Source organism: Canis aureus, chromosome 9 (genome assembly GCF_053574225.1).
Source record: "Canis aureus isolate CA01 chromosome 9, VMU_Caureus_v.1.0, whole genome shotgun sequence".
In the NCBI taxonomy this organism is placed as follows: domain Eukaryota; kingdom Metazoa; phylum Chordata; class Mammalia; order Carnivora; family Canidae; genus Canis; species Canis aureus.
In genome coordinates this window covers 74,670,832-74,691,866 of record NC_135619.1, presented here as the reverse complement: position 1 = coordinate 74,691,866, position 21,035 = coordinate 74,670,832, and the positions used below count along the sequence as shown (strand labels likewise).

The following is a 21,035-nucleotide window of genomic DNA, read 5'->3' as shown; positions in this document are numbered from 1 at the left end:
AGTCTGTAGGGCATGCAATTCTTGTTGAGTCATGAGTTGAAAGCCCATGTCAGGCATGGGGCCTACTTTAAATTTAAAAAGAAATAAGATTTTGGAAAGATAAAATCTTTTTTAAGATTTTATTTATTCATGAGAGACAGAGAAAGACAGAGAGAGGCAGAGACACAGGCAGAGGGAGAAGCAGGCTCCATGCAGGGAGCCCGATGCGGACACCGCTGAGCCACCCAGGGATCCCAGATAAAATCTTAAATAAAGATAAAATCAGCTGCTTTTTTGCTTGTCAGTATTCAGAGGACTTTGGTTTAGGGCACTTGCTCTGGAGTCCTGGTGTCACTGTCAGGAGCTCCCCGTTTGGCGCAGCCCACTCCTCCCCTCGGGCAGGAGCAGGAGCAGGAGCAGGAGCAGGAACAGCCCAGACCAAGGCCCAGGCTGCTGGGGTGCCGCCCCCGCCCCGGCCAACTGCCCCCGGCTGAGCGTGTACCCCGCTGAGGAGCCGAAGGGACGCCGGCAGCCCTGACACGGCGGAGCCCCGGGTCCCCACTGTGGCTCCTCGGTGCTGTCGTCTTCCTGGCCAGGTCCCGGGCTGCACAGCGAGGTGCCCACGGCCCAGCGTGCCAGGCAGAGGCACGAACTGCTCCACAGCTCAGGGAGGGTGGAAACGGGTGTGGAGGGTCCTGCCAGGAGCCCTGAGGTCGGGGTGCAGGCCCCCCTTCTCCCTCTCCACCCAGGGTGGCTCTGCTTCCCTGGGGAGGGCGGAGATGAGGACCCTCCGGGCCCGGGCCTGGTCACCGGCACACCTGCCCCGCCGGGGCCCGCAGGAAGGCTGGGCGCTGCTTCGCGGACGCGGGCGGCGGCACCCACGCGGGGCGGGCGGGCGCGGGAAGGCACAGCTGCGGGCCGAGGAGCAGGCCCAGCCCGCGGGCTCAGGGGAGGGCCACAGCCCCGTGGCGCAGCATCGGTCCCCAGGTCCCCACCCAGCCCCTGAGCTCCTGACACCGGGGTCGTCCTGGCCGTGTCCTCGGGACCTAGAGCAGCCCTGGCTCGGCCAGTAGGCGCTTGCTGGGGGAGCGGACAGACAGAAGGACGGGTAACCTCCTGGGGCAGGGAGGCCCGTGGGCGCCTGTCCTGCAGGGCCTGAGGGTCGGCCGCGCACCCCAGGAGCAGCCCACGTCCGGGGAGGAGGCGGCCAAGGATCACGGCGCACCCAGCTCAGGGGCAGGGTGCCGTGCACCCTGGTGGGTGAGGCCCCGGGGTGGGGAGGCCTCCCAGGTGAGGGAGCAGCGGGCCTGGAGGCCGAGAGCCTGGGTCCGGGCAGCCCTGCGGGCCTGGCACAGCCTCGCAGGGAGCAGGGACGGAGCCGGGGCGCAGCAGCCGGATGGCAGGACCCCCGAGAGCGGGGCAGGGTCCACGTGGTTTGTTCCGAGCTCACCCTGGTGGCAGACCTGGGTGCTGAACTGGGAGCAATGGGACCCGGGCAGGGGGCTCGGGGGACGCTGGGGTACGAGAGGCAAGCAGAGTGAGGGACCGAGGGATGTGGCCTGCTGGCAGGAGGGACTAGGCATAAGCAGGGCAAGCGACAGAGCTCCCGGGCTCCAGCTCACAAACCAAAGGAGCCGGTTAGTAAAGGTGCAGGGGGCAGCCCGGGTGGCTCAGCAGCTTAGCGCCACCTTCGCCCAGGGCCTGATCCTGGAGACCCGAGTCCCACGTCGGGCTCCCTACACGGGGCCTGCTTCTCCCTCGCCTGTGTCTCCGCCTCTCTCTGTGTGTCTCTCATGAACAAATACATAAAATCTTTTAAATAAATAAAAAAATAAAAATAAAGGTACAAAATTCAGCAGGCACAGAGGCCAGCTCGTGCCTGGGCAGCGGGCTGCTCCCCCGGGTCCCGTGTGGGCACCCTCTGCTGGCCTGTCACGCTTCCCTCCCCGGAGGCCGCCTTAGGCAGGGCCAGTGCACCGCCTGCGGCCCTCAGCTCCGGGGCCACACACCTTACTTTCCCTGCGACACCCAGCTTCCGTCACCTGCTCTCGCCCCTTGCCCAGCCACCGAAAGGAAAGGAAGGTGTCCTGGGACCACCAGGGCTATTGGGGCGGCGGAGAGCAGGGGCCATACAAGGATCTGGGGGACAGTGAACAGGCCAACCAAAGGCCCTGAGGAGCAGCAGGTGGGGGTCAGGTGAGAGTCTGCAGGTGGGACCCCGGGCACCTGGCTGGCTGTGCGGGGAGCCGTGGCACCTTGGGTGGCAGGATTGCATCCTAGATCAGAGGGTCCCCGAGAACAGAGAGCCAGGTATGATACAGCCCTACAGGCGGCCCCCTTCACCCTAGGCCCAAGACGCAGCAGCTCGGCCGAGCCTGGCCAGACTCCTGCCCTGGGTGTCTGCCCAGATGCTAGGGCTGTGCGCCCCAGGGAACCCCTCCCGGTGAGATTTCTAGAGGAGGAGAAGGACCCCCCTGCCCCCCCGGCCCCCCCTCGCCACGTCCTCACCGCCTGCCCTGCGCTGCCCCTTGACCTTGGAGGCCTCCCCGCCGTCGGGCGCTGTGGTTGCGGTGGCGGCCACCAGGCGGCGCCCGCGGCCCGACCTCCGAGACCAGGAGGCGAGCAGCAGGCGGAGCAGCTGCGGGGTCAGGCCCCGCCCAGCGCACCTGCCCTCGCGCTCGTGCACAGGTGGCCGCGGGGCCGTCGGCCTGGCTCCCGCCCCAGCTGGCTGCCCGTGGGGCCTCCGCGCCCCGCCACCACGGAGGGTCAGGGCCGGGCGCTGTGGATCTCGAAGCCTCTGCCCGGCCCTCGGGGTTGGGGTGGGGGGACCGCCCGGGCCCAGGTGGCCCCACACCGCCAGGGTGGACCCCCACCGCCTGCAGGCAGGGGAGCCCCGGCTGCGAGTCCAGGGCTCCGCGCAGGCCGGTGCCCCCTCCCGGGTAACCCCCGCCTGGGTGCTGGCCCCTTGGGGCTCGGGTGGCTCTGGCCTTGGACAGACCCTCTTGCAGCTGGCAGGTCTCCACCTCCTCCTCCGACCGCCGGGGGTCCAGGCCGGAGGGTGGAGGGAGAAAGCGGAGGAAAGCTGCAGAGGGAAGGAGCTCACCTGGTGTGCCCGCGGGGTCTGGACAGGTGGGGTCACGGAAGGCCGGGGAGGGAGGGGAAGGCTGGTCCAGCCATCCCGGGCTGCCAGGGTCCCCACACTGCACCCTGGGGTCAGCAACAGGCAGGCTGGCCCCGGTGATGCTGTACCAGGCAAAGGTCACCTGTCACCAAGCAAGGCAGGCCTCTGGAGGCTGGCTTCAAGCTGCCCACAGCAGCCAGCGGGGGTGGGGGGGACGGGGGGACGGCAGCAGTCCCAGCCCCCTCACCTGCTTACCTGGGCCCTGGCGGTGACCAGGGTACAGCTTGGGGTTGGGGGACCTTGACTCCTGGCCTCCAGCCTGGCCTCTCCATGGCAGTGGGCTCAGCCCACGGGAAGCCTCCTTGCCACAGCTCAGCCCGGGAGCAAGGCAGGCCCTCTTCCCGCCTCCTCCCCTGACGACCCCTGATGACCCCGACTCCGGCCTTGCCCGTGCCCCGGCTCCAGCCCATCCACTGCCCTCCATGCAGCCCCCTCTGCCCTGCCAAGGCCCTGCCCGGGAAGCTCCCTGGGGCCTCTCAGCGCCCCCCCCCCCCCGCGCCCCGCCCTGGAGCGCACCTGCCACGGCCTTATGCCCCTCACGCAAGTGGGGTGCTGCTTGGCCCTCGGCTCGGGGCCTGACGGTGAAGGGGCCGCCCCGCCAGGAGCTCAGGCCGGGTGCCCGGGCTGCTCAGCCGAAGTGGAGAAGCGTCTGCCTGGGGCTCAGGTCAGGACCCCAGGGCTGGGATGGAGCCATGGTCAAGCTCCCCTCTCAGTGGGGCGCCTGGCCCTCTCCCTCCACCCCTCCCCCTGCTTGTGGCTGCTCGCTCTCTGTCTCTTTTTTTTTTTTTCGCTCTCTGTCTCTAATAAAATCTTTAAAAAATTAAAAGGGCTCAGGTAGGGCCTTTCCCAGGGGCCTTGAGATTCAAACAGACAATAGCACTTCCCCCCAAGGACACAAGTGCTCCTGGAGGTCACAGCCATTGCAGCAGGTGTGGGGGGGCCTGCCACTTTGTGAGGGGGCTGTCCTGTTTTCATGCCCCTCCTGCTCCTCAGGAGCCAGCATGTGGATGAACTCAGGTGGGCTTGGGGATCCCTGGCCAGCCCTGTGTTGTCAGATGGAGAGACTGAGGCAGGGGACCAAGGGGCACAGCTGTGACCCTCAAAATGGGGGCCTGGGTGTCCTCCAGCAAGGGGCCCCAGCCCTCCCACCTGGCCCCTTCCTGCCGAGGTCCAGGGAGCCTGGCTCCCTGCCCTGATGGCCAGACTCCACCCTTTGACATCAGCTGACAACGGGAGTCAGGCTGGGCGGCCCCGGGCCCCAGGCCTCTCTGTGCGCCCCTGGCCTCGGAGACAGCCCAGCCCGAGACAGCAACCAGGGCGGCCACCCCTCAGGGTCCCTGGCCCACTGTTGCCCACGAGGAGGCCTGGTGGCCGCAGCCATGGTGTGGAAGGAGCCCAGCAGGTCCCAAAGCCTCCCAGAGGTGGACCTCACCTGAACTCAGGGCCACTCGTGTCCTCCCTTTAGATCAGTGTCCCCCAAGGTCTAGGCCAGCAGAGCCCCCTCCTCTCCATGCCACCATCAGCAAGCAGATGAGGGGAGGCGGGCCCCTGCCCCACGGCTGAAGCCCAGCTCTGGGCTTCCTGGCCCCGAGGAGCCCAGGCGGTCTCGCCGCTGCAGCTCTGCACTGACATCTTGCCTCCCACTTCTCCTGGGGGTGAACACAAAGCTCTTGGGGACTCCAACGCAGCGGTGCCACCCAGCGCCTCATGTGGCTGTGCATGTGTGCGCGTGCCCGCGTGTGCCGTGTGTGTGTGTGTGTGTGTGTGACAAAGTGGGACACAGGCATTCTTCCAAGGCCCCCCAGCAGACGGTGGGCGGGCAAGGGACCTGGGGGCAGGGGGTGGGACACTGGGGGCAGCCCTGCCTGGCGGTGTCCTGGGATTGGCCCAGGAGGAGGCCCGCGCCACAGGCAGCGCCATGGCAACGGCGCACAAAGCGGTGGCCTACTTACACCCGCCCCCACGGGCTGGCTCCCGGCTCCAGGAGGGGGTGCAGGGCTCTCGGCCTCCTGGGGCCACGTGCCCTGGCCTTGGGGGGCTCGGAGCCCTAGTCGCCTCGGCCTCCTCCTGGCCTGCCGCCCAAGCAGGGTGCGGGCCCAGCCCCTGGGCATTCAGTTTCCTGTTCCATAAAGGGGAGGGGGCGGCCATGCCCAGCACCGGGGAGCACTCATGGGGAAGCTCCCTCCGTCTCTGGGGGGGCTGTGGCCTCAGGGGTTGCTAAAGACCTCGGAGCCCCGGCGCCCTGCAACTCAGGGCTCTCTGTGCTGCCAAGTTCTCTGTAGGCCAACCTAAGGCCTCAGGCCAAGGCCCTCCCATGTGGGAGGGGGCAACCAGCAGCACTGAGGGCAGGGCCCTGAGCTGCTCATAGGTCCCCTCATGGGACAGGACCCCAGGAGGGCCGGTGGCCTTCACTCTCGCAGACAGCTTCTCAGCCTCTGTCATTGGCATAGCCGGGACACCAGGGCCAGACTCCACTCAGGGCAGGCGGGACAGGTGGGGGGTGGGGAGGGGCGACACACATCATTCTTTGAAGGAGCCCCCCTGGGCTTGACCTGAAGCCCTGCTGACACCACCAGCCTGTGCCTGCCTCCTGGACTCAACCTGACCCCCGAGGGCAGCTCCAGGCCCACCACCTCCACCCGCAGGGCGCCTGCCTGGCCTGGAGCTACGGCGACGGGGACAAGTGTTTCCAATGCCGGGGAGGCTGAGCAAGTTGCCAGGGGAGACCCGGTGCATCCATGCGGCAGTGTGACCTGTGCTGGCTGAGTCCTGTGACGTCCACGTGGCTCTGCTGCCATTGGCCACCCTGGACCCCCGGGCCCTGGCAGGCCTCACACAGAGTCATCTCTGGGGCAGGGGCAGTGTCCCGAGCAGGGAGGGCTAAGGCCCAATAAGGCTTCGAGGGCACTTTGTGGAGCATCGGGGCCCTGGGGACAGGAAGCCCTGGGCCTCACGGGGTGGATGTCACAAGACACCACTCAGCTAAAACCAAATGTTTTCCTAACCTCACCTGCTGGCCAGGCCGAGGGGCCGCCATGTGACCTCAGGCCTGGGCTCCTGCAGACCCCGGGGCGCACACAGACAGGCAGCTCCGCAGCCCCAGCCCTGGGACCCGTGTGTCTGGGGACCAGGGTCCCTGGGGGGCAGACACGGGCACACGCCCTAGGTGTTCCCAGCCGGCAGGGGCCACCACGGGAAGACTGAATGGAGGAGGCTGGGGGGAGGGCGGCACCGGGGTGCGGTGGGGGTGGGGGCCGTGTGCCCGCCCGGCGCCAGCTGCAGCTGCCCTCCCCTCCTCCACCTCAGGCTCCCTAATTTATGCCAAGAGGGGGGCCGCCACTCACTCGTTCCCGCCTGGCAGCGGCTTTGTCCCCAGGCGGGTTCCCAACGGCCGTCTTTGGGAAGAAAGGGCCCTTCTCTGGCCGGCAGTGAGGTCACCAGGAGGGGCCGGACGCGCACAAAGGCCGTGGCCCCCCCACCGGGCCCGCGGGCAGCTGTCTCTTTGTCCCCAGCTCTCAGCCTAAAAGAGACCCCAAGGGGGCCCCAGCTCAGCCTAGGCCGGGCCTGGCCTTCCTCCTAGGAAAGCCGGCGGAGTGGGGGAGGGGAAGGGAGTCGCCCCCCTACTCCCCCGCTGGGATCCCGATGAGTGACAGCACCACTTGAGGCACAGACCCCACCCCGAGTGCCATGGGGGGGAGGGGGTCTGTGTCTAGGAGTCCCCCGGACTGACAGGCAAGCAGGCTGCAGGGCGGGGGCTGCAGGAAGGCGAGGGAGCTGGGGACCCCTGGGCGGCTCAGCGGTCTAGCGCCGGCCTTTGGGCCCAGGGCGTGATCCTGGGGTTCCGGATCGAGTCCCACGTCGGGCTCCCTGCATGGAGCCTGCGTCTCCCTCTGCCTGTGTCTCTGCCTCTGTCTCTGTGTCTCTCATGAATAAATAAAATCTTAAAAAAAAAAAAAAAGGAAGGCGAGGGCGCCTGAGGTGTTAGGAGGCAACCCCCTCCGGCACCCCCAGAGAGGGGCAGGCAGCTAAGCCCCCCACCCAGCTGGGGGGGGGCGGCCGGGGGCTTAGTCACGGGGGCAGGGGGAGGCTCGTGCCAATGCTCCTTGCACTCCCTGCAACCCCGCCCCTGAACCCAGCTTCTCCCCAGATCGCGTGACACCTGGCTTGTGTGTGTGTGTGTATTTGCTGTGTGTGTGTGCACGCACCTCCCCCCCACCCCCGCGGGGGTGAGAGGGGCTGGCGCCTCAGCCGGTCTCTCCAGGCTGAGAGGAGATGGGGGAGCCCTGGAGGCGGGGCCCCAGGGGCAGGAGGCGCGGCTGGGGGAGTCGTGTGGGCAAAGCCTGGTGGCCGACCTAGGAGTTCAGGAAGGGCTGCGGGAGCGGACACGTGGACCTCCCTGCCTGGCCTGCTGAGCTCTCCCCCACCCCCACCCCGCCAGCTGGTGGCCCTTGGGCCCAGAGCTCCTTAGCAGTCTCTCGGCGGACGGAGGAAGTGGAGCCTGAAGGGAGCAAAACAAAAGCCGGCGGCTGTCCCACTGTCCCAGACAAACCGCGGCCGGGCTGCGGGGACAGCCGCTGGGGCCGGGCCTGCCAGACGTGGCTGCAAGCAGGCGGGCCCCTGGCCAGACTCCAGTGGGGGTGCCAGGCCCAGGGGCTGGGGTCCCACCGAAAGCTCGGAGATCTGCCCAGGACCCCCCAAACCCCTGCATCTGGACTGCGGGGTCCCGCCGGAGGCGCGAGCAGAGGGGCGGGGCGGGCCGGGGGCAGGCAGGGAGGGCTGGGCCCCGGGCGAGCGTGGGGCGCGGGGAGGAGGCTGCACTTCACCCCGAGGGCCAGGCAGCCGGGGCGGGGCGCGGCCGGTCCCTGCCCCCCTGGGAAAGCGCTCCTGCCCGTCGCCTAGCGCCCGGAATGTCCATTGTGCCTGCAGCCTAGCAACACGCCCGCTCCGCCGCCCAGCCCGCCGCATTCCTGGGCGCCGGCTCCCGAGGCCCCAGGCCCCGTGGGTCTCCCGAGGCCACGTGGGTCCCCGCTCGCCCCTGGGCCCCGGGTCCGGGGCTGCGGCCGCTGCTCCCGCCACGTGCCGCCTACCTGCTCCGCCGCCGCCGCTCAAACCACAGAAAGTCCATGGTCACACCTCGTTGGCCGCTTGGGTCCCACCTCGTTGGCCGCTTGGGTCCCACCTCGTTGGCCGCTTGGGTCCCACTTAGGTCCCCTTTCTCGCAAATGTGAGGACGACAGCCGATGTGGGGGGGATGAACACGGGGAAGAGGCGCGGGTCGCACGGGACTCCTGGATCAGGTGTCACACGGTGCCGTGCAGCGCCGGCCAATGACACTGCAATAAGAGGGATTTCCGAGACGTTTTCTGGGGGACAAGATGGGCCCTTTGGAGGCAGTGGGGCAAGGGCAGGGGCGCAGGGCTGAGGGGAGGGTCTAGGAGGAGAAGGGGGGGTCAGCTGGAGCTGGAGAGGCCAGGAGAGAGGCTGCCCCCAAGCACCCTGGGAGCACTGGGACGGAGCCTCCTCTGGGGCCGAGCTGAGGGGCCCTGCTGCCCCAGCTCCCTGCCCTCCCCACCTCCACGCTGGGGCCACTCTGCGGGCCGTCCTCCACCCCAGCAAACCCACGTCGGGGTCCCGGCCCCTGGGACCTTGAGGAGCAGAGACTGGATGCCTCCCGGTTGCCCTGCCACAGCCTGCCTGCTGCTCTGCCACCCACCCCACAGCAGAGACCTGCTGGCCGCCCCCCCACCCCCACCCCTTCCCAATGCCCAAAACCCAGGCCCTGACTTAAGAGGAGCCTGTTGGCCCAGGGAGGGGAGGCCCAGAGAAGAGCCGGGCAGGGGCTTCTGACCCTCCTGCTGCCTGGAGAGGCTAGAGCAAATAAAAGGTTGAACCGGCCTGGAGCATTTTTCCTTAAAAAAAAAAAAATGTACTATGGAAAATGTCAGGGAAATGCAAAAGCCGGGAAATGCACAGCCTCCAGGTCCAAGGAGTGCCCGGGCTGCATCCCTCCCTCCCGCCTCCTCTCCCCTCACCCTCACCGCAGTCCCGCGAGGCCGGTTCCCATTTCACAGTGTCATCAACTCGCCTAAAAACGTTGTCATTCCTTAAACCCACGAAATATCCAGTCAAGGCCTCCCATTTCCCGAATGTCTCATTTTGCAAAATGAACTCTTTGGTTTGTTCAAGTCGGGACTTGAAGAGGTCTGTGTGCAGCTCACGCTCGGGAGCCAGCGGGGAGCCTCCGGAGACGCTAATCTCCAGAGTAGGATTTGGGGACTCGACACAAACATTCCAGCCAGGCCAACGTGAAATTAAGCTCTAATTGACAACAGCATGGCTCTGGAGAGTGAGGTAGATGGTGCTGGAAGCCTCCATGGAGTTGGCCGAGCTCAAGATGTGCTTGGTTTACTTGTTTTAAGAAATAAAAGAAGGAAGGACAGTTTGAGGGACACCAGGTCCTCCAATGTGCATTTCCAGGAGCCCCCCCTCCTCCCCGGGGGTGCTGATGTGGTTGGTCCAGGGGTCACGATGAGATGGTTCCTGGACACACCTGTGGCCAAAAGTTAGGCTTGGTTCTGCCGCGGGGAACACGCAACCCGGCTCATGGGTCTGGCCAGCAGAGAGGGCCGAAGCCTGGCCCTGGAAGGTCCTTCTGCCTCCCAGGGACGACACATCGGACGTCACTCCAGAGACAGGAAGTCAGGAAGGGCTGCTGACCCCCGGGTCGTGTCAGAGTGAAGGCCACTCAAGCATTTCTTATTCCCCCAAAATGCCTGTTTGAGCTCGGACATTCCTGTCCACATCCTGTCCCAGGACACAGTGATTTCTGTCTCTCGTTCGGGCGCCCGGACCTCGGGTCCCTGCTCGGCTGCGGGGACAGGCTGGGAGGGACCCAAGGGCCGAGAGGCCAAGGGTCTTCCTGGGCCAGGTGCTGGGGGGCTGGCGCACAAGGAGGCCTTATGGGGGAGTGTGGGGAGGGCTGAGTAGGGCCGGATTCGGGGCAAAAGGGCCGCTATGCCACGTTGGGCTCCAGGAGCAGGACACCGGGGCCTGAGGGTTTGGAGACACAGGAGCCCCTAGAATCCCGCCACCCCCCCCCCCCGCCCCGCCTTTATCCAGCACAGAAGGGAGGAGGGCCGTGCACAGGGTCAGAGGGGGGCCAAGCTGGGCCAGAGAGCAGAGAGCAGGCTGGGGGCAGAGCTCCCGCATCCCTGGGAGCCGGAGGCCTGGGGCAGGTGCTGGGGAGAGGGGGGGTAGTGCTGGGGGGAGCGGCAGGTGGGCAGGGGGCTGCACAAGAGGGGGTGGTGCAGGGCCCACCCAGGAACACTCTCCTCCCCACCCGGCCCCTCGGCTTCTTCTACAAATGGGCCCGCACCCAGCCTGTCCCCCTTTGAAGGGACAGATGTCAGGGAGAAAGCTGATTACCACTGTCAAAGGCTGGAGGCTGTGACCGGAGTGCGGTGAGCATGACCCAATTCGGAGCTATTCTCAGCGCGGTGGGAGCCGAGTTATTCCCTCCCGCCAACGCTGCTGCTCCAGGCTGCCTGACTTTGAAATGCCCTCCTCCCGGGGAGCCCCGGTCCCACGCCCTGCTCCCCAGGCCGGCCGCACCCAGACCGCAGGGTCCCCTCCCCTCCCCGACAGGAGGACAGGCCGCGTGACCCTAGGCTCGGACGTGCCCGCCTGACCGCCGGCCCCTCCTGCGCCTGAGCCAGAGGCCACGACAGAGCGCAGAGCAGCGGGGCGGCGGCGAGGTCACGGCGGGGAGGTCGCGGCGGGGAGGTCACGGCGGCTCAGCCCCGGGGGCCAACAGGCCTCGCTGAGGTCAGAGAGCGGCCAAGCCGCAGATCTGAGAGCGAAGTGGGAGCCGCTACCCGCCAGCCCCCGGCGCCCCGGGATGGGGCAGGTGCCCGTCTGCAGCTCGGGGTGCCAGCTAACTCACACACCCACCTCCCAAGCGGGAGGTCCACGAAGTCCCGCGGCCCAGGCCAGCCTGAGGTTCTCGCTGTTCTGTTTTATTACACAATTAACTATAAGCACAGTGAGCGGATGAGCTGGATTTTCAATGTCAAATCTTCTCTCCTGTTATCCCCATAAACTAGTCAAGCACCCTGGGTGCAGAAACCTATTCGAAGGCCTCAAACTGCAACGACATTCTCAGATGAACCCAGGGGCGGCCCCAAAAGTCTGGCCTTGGAATCTGAAAGAGACACTGAGGGCTTCCTGGAGGCGGTGTCAGCAGTAGCTCCCATTGGTGATAACAATCACAGAGAAGGTCTAGGGCCTGGCTGGGTCAGTGGGAACGGAGTGACTCTTGATCTCTGGGTCATGAGTTCGAGCCCCATGATCAGTATAGAAATTATTTAAAAATAAATTTTACCTTAAAAAAATATCAGAGGGCACCTGGGTGGCTCAGCGGTTGAGCATCTGCCTTCAGCCCAGGGCGTGATCCTGGGGTCCGGGGATCGAGTCCCACATCGGGCTCCCTGCATGGAGCGTGCTTCTCCCTTTGCCTCTGTCTCTCTCTCTGTGTCTCTCATGAATAAATAAGTAAAATCTAAAAAAAAAAAAAAAATCAGAAATGTTCTGAGCCCCGACTGGGCAAACGCTGACCTGATAATTTCGTGGCGGCTCCTCCCCACCCCCACCCCAGGGCAGGCACTGTGTTCATCCTCATCATGCCAGAAGGAGGGAGGTGACTTGTCACCATGGCACCAGAGGGAGGACGGGAGCAGGCAGGCTCAGAGCCCGAGCCTTTAAGAGCTTGCACCCCCCCCAGTGGAGGGCAGAGCGAGTCCGGTGGCTGAGGCTCAAGTCCAAATCCCTCGCCCGCTGGGACTGCAGGGGCCACCTGCTGGCAAGGCCTTCGTAAATGTCCCAACCCCCACCTCCACCCAGAGCCTAACCCCCTTCTCTTGCTTTGCTTCCTCGGGGCACTTCTCACCTGCGCCGTCCGGGCGGTTCCCGGGAGCTCCTCAAGGGCAGGCCGGGTGGCCCTGGACACCTGGGTCCCCAGCACCAGGAGGGCGTGCCCAGAGGGAGGGCTTGGTCTTCCCGGGCTGGACAGGGAGCACCCCGCGGGGCTGGAAGAGGGCACAGTGGCCCCCACCTGGATGGGGAGCCGAGCCCGGCACCTGAGGCCCCACCAGGAGGCAGGGACACCCCAGGCTGTCGCGGGAGCCCCCGGGGCGGCCTGTGCCCAGGGCAGCCGAGCGGACGGGGCGGCGGCTCCCAGCTGGGCGGACAGGCGCCTGCCCTGTGCGGTGTTCTGGGGCTGTGGGGGCGCCTCCTCCCCATCGTCCAGCACCCACCAGCCCTCGCGGCCCCTGCGTGGCTGCCCCTCTTCCCCCTTAGGAGCCTTCCAGGCTCAGGGCAGAAACCCCTCCGCTCGGGCCTCCGTGCTCACCACCCGGGACCCCCCGCCCCCGTGGGCAGGCGGAAGCCGGAGGCCTGGCTCCTGGCGAGTCTTACTTCCTCTGGGACTCGGTTTCTCCATCTGCGCAGTGAGCCAGGGCGCGGCAGAGACGACACCCTCTCCCCGGGCCCAGGGTCCCACACAGACCCCCTGCCCGCCCACGGCACCGGGTTGGAGGCCGTGGGGGGCTGGTGGCTGCAGGTCTAGGCAGCAGGGTGACGGGGCAGGCATGGGGGAAGCGCACCGCGGCGCTGTCTTCCTGGAGCAAACAGCCCTTCCCGGTCACAGTCCTAGGCAGGGGGTGGCCCCCAGGGGCCTGGCATCGGCTGGCTATGCCACCCACCACCCGGCCCCACGCGGCCCCCCCGGGCAGGAGCAGACCACGCACAGCGAGGGCTGAGGAGTGCGAGGCCTAGGCGCTTCCTGGGGACCCGAGCCGCCCCCACGGACGCACAGGTGGACTCGAACCCTGTCCATACGGCAGGATCCTGGGCCTCGACCCTCGAAGCAGCTGAGCCGGGGTCACTCGGCCTTCAGGGGGGCAGCAGTGGAGGCGGTCAGGGGCGAGACACCTCGACTCCTTGGGCAGGGGCAGGGTGGGTGCAGGAATTTCCAGGAAAAAGCGGTCACAGGGAGCGTCTGGGTGAATCCTTGCCCTGTGACAGCCCCATGCTGCTGACTCGCAGATGACGGGCCCTGACCTGCTGACCACTCACTCACCACGGGCCCTGGCGCTGCCTCTGGACGTCAGGCTCCCTTCTGCAGAGGACCCTAGGCCGAGCAGGAAGCTCCCGGGGACATGAGTGCGGTCTTAGGGGGTGCACAGGGGTGGGGTGGGGTTCAGGACCACATGGAGCTCCAGGCGGAGGCTGGACGGGGCCTGGATGGCTACCTGGGGCAAGGCTGATGCGGGGCGGGGGCGGGGGTGCAGTGGCTGTGAGGGGCCTGCGCTGAAGAGCCGCCCTGTGCTGGGTGCAGGGCTCCTGACCCCAGCCCTCCAGCTCCCACAGGCCCAGGGACAGCCCAGGCCTCCGTCCTCAGCCCCACGCATAAACTGGGGCACACTAAGGAGGGCCTATGTGCCCCGTAGAGCATGGAGGGTTGTGCCCTCATCAGATGTCCTACAGGCCTCTCTCCAAGGCCAGGGTGAGGCACAGGTCCCTCCTCTGCCCCCCAAGCTAGGCATTTGCTCAGAGGTCAGGACAGGTCCAGGGAGGGGCAAGAGCCCTGGGCTGGTGGTTCCAGGGACCCAGAGGAACCGTGATGGGGCTCAGAGCTTGCCAAGAGTCCGGGTGGGAGAGGGGAGGGGAGGCCCCCGGAATCGTCCTTCAGTAGGCCCACCGGACCTCGGCCTTTTCCAAGGATCCCAGGCCTGGATGTGGCCTGGGGCTGGACGGCAGGCCTAGGGGAGGGGAGCTCTTCCGGAGTTCAAGACACTGCAGGAAGCACAAGAGGCTGCCCGTGGTGTGAATGAATGCAGGGCCAAGCTAGGCTGCGAAGGGAGGGTCCAGTGCTCTGGGATAGATGGATAGACGGGGACGGACACACACACACACGCATGTATGCAGACCCTCCTCCTCCCCCACTAGGACAAGTGGCCCTTTCTGCAGCTGAGTGGGGTGGCCACACACTTGCCCCTTTGTCCACCATGTCCCAGGCTATTATCCTGGAGTCCAGAGCCCCTGGGACAGGGACAGGAAGCAGGAGCCAGGGCTGTGTGGGAAGGTCCAGCCTGGACACTGTTGTTGGGAACAAGACTGGCTTGAGGGGCACCACAGAGACCAGTTAGCACGGCAGAGCAAGTGTTTATTTCTCTGCCAAGCATGGTCAGAAGCCAGCCCTGTGCCAGCACAGTCCCCTGGGGCTCTTGTCCAAACGTGGGAAAACCAAGGCTCTTGAGGACAGGTGAGGCCAAAGACAGACAGGCCCTTCAGGAGTCGCAGCAGGCAGGGATGCCAGCCACTCAGCACCCAGCTGGGGACCAGGGCGGGACAAGCGGCATCTGTCCCCAGCCCTAGAGTAGCTGCCCTCCGTCCTGGATGCACCCTCATGACCCCAGGGCTCCTGTGAGAGGCAGGGGCACCCAAGTAGCTCTGGGGCTGTTTGAACATCCGGGGTTCAAAGAGCTCTGAAAGGGATTGGCCGAGTCACTGGAAGCACTTCACTGTCCCCCTCAGGGTCCTGGCTATGTGACGCTATGTTCTCACTGAGATGTCAGGGGCTGTGGCTGGACCAGGGCCACGGAAGGCACTTCCCAGGGGCAGAAGCGAGGCAGATGGGCAGGGCTGCCCTGGGCCGGACTCTGATAGGAGGGGATGCAGGACACTCCCCCTTGGCCTGTATGGCCCCTAACAGGGTGGGTCAGGCCTGAGGCCACACAGCAAGAGCACTTCCCCTAGCTGCTGGCCAGCCAGGCAGCACTGGCTCTCAGGGGCAGGGGGGGGAGGGCCCGCCCCCTGAGACTAAGTGGGAACACCATCAGGCCCCTGGTCCTCCCCCTCGGAGTCCTTGCTTCCCCGCCTCCCTGCCAGTTTGGGGCCACCTGGGAAGGCGTCAGACCTGGGCCCCACCACCTACACCCCTCAGTTCAACAGGCAGAAGAGCTTGCGACAGCAGAGACCATGTGTGGGACCTGAGCCCAGCAGGGAGTCGGGCAGGAGGCGTTCCTCCCTGGGGACCGGAGGGGCTGGAGCTGGCTGGCCCTGCCCGCGTTCCTCTGCCATGGCCGTCCCCCTGGGCCCGCCCCGCCGCATTTCTAAACACAGGCCCCAGCGGGAGTCTGCTGACCATATAAGGCGGCCTCTGGCTGGGCTGCATCTCCCTGGCCTGGCTCCACAGCGCTCCCGCCCCGGGGGCTCCTGGCGGGAGGCCTCCTAGCCCGGGGTCTTGGTAGCAAAGGTCAGGTAGCCAGTGTGGCCCACGGCCTCCTTCATGGGAGTGCCGCTGCGGAAGGGGCTGGCGTCAGGGCTGGCCTCGGGGCCCAGGCTGGCTCCCAAGTCGGGTGCAGGCAGGCTGACAGTACGCACGTTGTACACCTGGGGCAGCACCTCCAGGGTGCTCAGTTCTGAGAAGCCTCGGGCTGCCAGCGCCTGGCACGTGCGCTGGACTTGCTCGATGCACGGCGAGAAGGAGCAGAAGCGCCCACCTGTGGGGAGCCAGACATGGGGTCAGAGGGCAGGAGGGTGCAGGAGCCAGCTGAGGGCTGGGGATTGCAGGGGGGAGGTGAGGCCCCCTCCAGTCCCCCCCGGGGAGACAGGCATGGGTAAAAACTGCGGTGGGGCTGTGGGTGCCGGCCAAGGTCCTGGAGGCTGGCCATGCCCTCAGGCACATAGAGCCGAACCCCAGGTGGAGGAGAGGGCAGGGCCTGGAGGGACAGGGGCTCTCCTTGAGCCACGTGGAAGGGACCACTCAGGCCAAGCCTGCTACCCCGATTTCAGCTGGCCGTGGGCAGGTATTGCCACCTTCCACTTCTACAGGGACGAACAACCAGGTGGGGGTCAGGGTGGAGCCTTGGCCCAGCAGCCGCCCAAGCACTGTGCCCAGAGCAGCTCTAACCATACAGCCCAGCGGCGGTGGGGGCTGCGGCTGTCACAGGAAATTAGAGGCTGTCACCTGCTCTAGGAACAGGAGGCGCCTACTCTGAGCAGAGCCTGACGGCCAAGGATGACAGGGTGCGGGCGGGAGCTGACAGCCCCTTCCTGCCACCTCCCACCAGGGCCCACCCGCAGTGTCCCTCAGCCTGGCCTCTGTCCAGCCCACGTGCCTGTCCTGGCAGGGTGTGGGGAAGCTGAGGCAGGGGAAGGACGTGGCGGGCCAAGTCCTGGAATGCCCCAGAGGCCTGGTCACCCCTGCCACACCCGGGGACACTGAGCCCCAGACAGGTCTTGAGGAAGGCGTGGGCTTGCAGGTGGCACGAGCAGGGTGCTCCCCAGGAAGGGACCTGACCCCCTGTGTACTCCTAGGAAAACAGGCCCCACCAGGTGAGGGCCAAAGCCTGGGAACCACGCTTCATGGAGATCAGGCTCAGAGCAGGCGGGTGAGCCCACAGAAGACGGGAACCTCTGGGGCCAGAACCAGCAGACCCAGGGAGAGCCCGAAGGAGGGGCTTGGAGGAGCCTGGGGGCTGGGGGCGGCAGATGGTGTGGCTCCCCCTGGAAGGAACCTTGGCAGGGGGCCGGGCAGTGTGACCACCTGGGCCTGACATCCGTGGGACTGGGACAAAGCTGGAAGGTGTGGAGGTGTGGGGAGGGGTGTGGGGAGGCTGGGGCCCCAGGCTACCATGGCCGAGCCCAGGAACACGGCGTGGGACCCACAGGGAGCCGTGCCTTGGCACCTGTCTTTTGGAGGGGAGGCCCTTCTCCTGGGGCACCCTGGGCTCCCTCCCTCTGGTTGCAGAGCTCAGCGGGGAGGAGGGAAGGGGCCCTGGCTGCCTGCTCTGGCTCTTTCTCCAGAAAAGGGAAAAACCTAGGGCCTCACCAGCGCCTCCCTGGCTCAGGGCCAACCTTCCCGCCTCCTTCCCGCCTCCGCATCCAGCATCTTCCCTAAAAGGGGCCGGTGAGCTGGCTTGTGGCTGGGGGGAAGGGAGACTGCTGGCAAGGGCTGGGTTCAGGGCTGACCTCCTGACCTCTGAAATGCCCTGACCTCTAAAGTGCCCCATGGCCTGGGTCCCACACCTCACTGAGGAGGAGTCGCCACATTCCCCAGGGAACTCAGACATTTCCCACCTCCAGGTGGGAGCGGGGTAGACCAAGGTGCAGGCGCTCAGCTGGAGCCGCTTTGTCTCAGACCTTACTCCTCCCGGCTCCAGCCCGACCCACCCTGATTTCAGGTGCAAGGAGGCCCTGGCCTGGCCATGCTGCATGGCCTGGTGGTTTCTGACCTCTCTGGGCTTTGCGTGACCCGCATCCAAAGCCAAGCCCAGGAGCTCAGCCACAGCGGAACCCTCACTGTACCTTCAACCTTGAGGGCATCCCAGGCATGGCCCACGGCCTCCCAAGGAGACGGGATGTCCAGGAAAACAGCATCTGCCACGTGGCTCACGCCAAAGCCGCTGCGGCACACGTCCTGGTTGCGCACGGTCACCCAGCGGCCCACTCGATGCTCCTGGAACTCCTCCCGAGCCTTCTCTGCCCGCTGCTGGTGGAACTCCACTGTGTGCAGGTGGCCTGTGGGCGCGATGGTGCGGATGATGGCGTGGGACACGGAGCCGCTGCCAGTGCCTGGCGGGACAGGACAGATGTCAGGCGGGACTGCTGGGGACGCTCAAGAAACACCTCCACCCTCACCCTGAAAAGATCCACACGGGGCCCCCAGGGACAGACGATCCTGGTTACTAGTGGGCATCACTCCCACAGCTGACGGGGTCTGGTTAGCTGGGGCCGCACTGGGGCCAAGTGGGGATGGGAGCAGGGATTTATTTCCCGAGGCTGCTGTGGGTCCGGGGGTGAGAGTGGCAGCCCTGCCCAATCCCAGCACAGAAACAAACCCTACTGCCCAGACCTGGAGGCCAGAGACCCTACAGGGTCTAGACAGAACAGATGGGGCGGCATGGCCTGCCCCACACCCTCCAGCTGCTGGCTGGTCCCGCGGCCCTCCTCCCTCAAGCTCCTGGCCCACCCAGGTGGGTCCATCTCCTTGCCTCTCACCCGCCTCCACCACTGGGAGTGCAGCCCTGCCCTGGCTCCGCCTGGCCTCATGGCACCATGGCACGGCAACCAGCTTGCCACATGGCTCCAGTCTTCCACGTCATCGTCCCCTGGTTCTCTTCCAACTGCACTGGCCACTCCTCAGCTGCCTTCAGCTGCCCCTCTGCTTGACTGCCTACCTGGCAGTGCCTGGCCGTGTCCCCGCCCCTACCATGACCTCCTCTTGCCCCGGGGGTTTCAGGTGCCAGCCTTGATGAACGCTCCCCAATGAATGCCATGTTCCTTCGCTCCAGACTCCTACCTAGTGGCCGGTGCACACGCACCACCTCCCCTCAACAGCCGACCAGCGCTCTGGCTCTGCGTGAAGGAGGGCAAAGCTGGATCTGCTCCAATCCCAAACCCCTCCCAGCCAAGCTCTCCTGGGTCCAGTGGAGGACACCCACGGCTCAGCCAGACACCATGAAGGCACCCTCAACTCCCCTCTCCGTCTCACATGCAACCCACTAGTAACTCATGTGTCCCCCCCACCCTGCCACCTGGCTGCCTGGGCCCTCCCTCCTGACTTTGTGCTCACCACCAGGCAGGCCACCCTTAATCCAGCCTCAAGCACAGTAGAGGGATTCTCTTCACCTCCGTCAGCCCATGCTTTCTCCTCCCCACACAAAGCAGAGTCAGACGCCTGAGGGCCCTCTGAGCTGTGTCTGATTCTCCTCACCTCCCTGCTGGGCCCTCACTTAGGGCCTTTGCATGGCCCGCCCTTGGGGTGACACCCTCCCTTGGCTGTTGGTATCGCCTCCTTCTCATCATTCCCAGCTGAATGTCCCCTTGTCACAGGTCTTCCCTGACCAGCCTAGCTGGATGGACCCCTGGGAGTCACTCTCAAACACGCAGCCCTGTTTTTACAAGCCTCACAGCTTCAACAGCACTGAAACGGTGGCACTGAGCTTACTATCTGCTCAGGGAAGCAGAAACCTGGCCTGTCTTGTTCATGGCTGTACCCACAGTTCCCAGAAGGGGAGCTGGCACAGCAGAGCCCTGGAGCATGCCCACTGCACAGATGCTGTCCATCCGCCAGTGGCACCCCATGGGCCCTGTGGCTGAGCAGCTGGCCTCTGCCCAGCTTCTGATCACGCTCTGATCCACAGCTCAGTTCTGCATCTGACTCTTCCCATTTCAGTGTTTGGCTGGGCAACAGGAACCATCCAGCTGTCCACCTGGAGAGGAACAGGATGGCCTCAAGTCCTCAGAAAGCTGGAAGCAGTGGTGCTGGGGACCCATGATGACTGTGAAGCCCAGCTGCGCATCCCACGAGGAGCATGCTGGAAATCCGGGTGCCTCTGGGCCTGGGCTATGGTTGGCCGGGATGAATGCTTCACTATCCATCCCAGGTGGCCCCAGCACCTGTGTGTATGTGTGTGCATGTGCCCCGGGCTCAGTGGCAGTGGTACTGGCTGAGGATGAGCTTGAGGCAAGTTCCCTAACTGCAGTGAGCACCTCGGGGCAGCCCCAGCCTCCCTCCAGGAAGGGAGGAGTTTGCCAGCCCGGGGCCTGGGCGGTCAGGGACTGCTAGGCCCGGCACAGCGATAGGGACTGGCAGTCAGCACTTCGACCTGAGCCGAGTGCCACTCGGGCTCTGCACCAGCAAGGCAGGCAGGACTCTCACTGAACAGCAGCCCCTCCTAGCAGAATCCCTGATCCGGAACCATCAACTCTCATTCGGGTTCCATTACCAGCCTCTTAGCTACTTCCCTTGCTCCTCAGTCCCTGCCGTCAGCCCGCCCTGTTCTGGTACAACAGAAGTTGAGCCCACGCTCTGGAAGGGCAGGCTGGACGCTGTCTGACGTTGGGTCTGACCTCCACCATCACGCCAACTTTTCAGGATCGGAATGGAGGCAGCTCAAAGAACTCACCGGATTCACAGACCACAGAACCAGGCCGAAGCTCCAGCATCATGGTGAGCAGAGCAATGTCGGTGGAGTAGAGGATCTGAGTGCGGTGTGGCAGGTTCAGCGTCCAGAGCTCAGGCGTGGGGTGCAGCACGTAAACCCAGCCGCCTCGACCGCAGGTCACCTTGGAGCCGAAGGGGCGGCCGATGAGGTCTACTGAGTGCCGCAGGACGCCGTGTCGGGTCTGGGTCTGTGCCCCCCGCTGCACACGCACGGCTACCATTGCACCATGGCCCAGTGACAGGATGGCCGTGTCACCCTCTTTGATCAGCTCCTCGTACGCCACGAAGCTCATGGTGTTGCTGGCTGGCAGGTGCCTGGGACCTGGGGGCAAGCGTGTGGGCTTGAGCAGGTAAAGCACGGCGCACCGGAATCTGGGCCGAGGGCGGGGAGCCCCAGAGCCCAGGCGGCGGGCGGGGCGGGGGGGGGGGGGGGCCTCAGTCCTCGGCAGCGCCCTGGCCTGACAGCACGACAGACAGGCCGGCCCAGGTCACAGGTGGAGGGGCTGACGGGCCCCGAGGGGAGGGCCAGACCCTGTCACCACTTGTCAGGACACTGGCTCCCATTCGGGCGGGAGGAGGGGCCGGCACAGCGGGCCGCGGCCCGGGGCTGTGCTGTCACCGGCGTGCGGACCCCCTTCCCACCCTCCCCGCGGGCGGGCTTCCAGGGGACGCGCGGCAGGGGCTGCAGGGCAGCTGAGGGCCCCCGGGAGAGACGGCGTGCGCCGGGCCGGCGCGGGGAGGGACCCGCGCGGAGTTCTCACCCGCCACGCGCAGCGGGCTCCGCTCCCCGACGCTCCGCACGTGGCTCCGCACTTCCGGCCGCGGCCCGGCGCCCGCCGATGACGTCAGCGCCCCGCCCCGCCCCGC

At 66.1% G+C, this 21,035-nt stretch overlaps 1 protein-coding gene across 3 annotated transcripts in view; it reads right to left on the bottom strand.

Annotated features, from left to right (window-relative positions):
• The window catches only part of TRMT61A (tRNA methyltransferase 61A), a 27,046-nt gene extending 6,011 nt beyond the window's left edge, over nucleotides 1-21,035 (bottom strand). For 2 of the 3 annotated variants that reach the window (XM_077910729.1, XM_077910730.1), the window contains exons 1-6: nucleotides 20,930-21,035; nucleotides 20,131-20,490; nucleotides 17,528-17,794; nucleotides 11,541-15,720; nucleotides 8,363-8,493; nucleotides 8,248-8,316 (exon numbers count right to left, since the gene is read on the bottom strand). In XM_077910729.1, coding sequence (XP_077766855.1) covers nucleotides 15,449-15,720; nucleotides 17,528-17,794; nucleotides 20,131-20,461 — 870 coding nt within the window. In that variant the 5' untranslated portion in view covers nucleotides 20,462-20,490; nucleotides 20,930-21,035 and the 3' untranslated portion in view covers nucleotides 8,248-8,316; nucleotides 8,363-8,493; nucleotides 11,541-15,448. The remainder of the gene's footprint in view (nucleotides 1-8,247; nucleotides 8,317-8,362; nucleotides 8,494-11,540; nucleotides 15,721-17,527; nucleotides 17,795-20,130; nucleotides 20,491-20,929) is intronic. The other variant, XM_077910731.1, reaches the window with a different exon arrangement.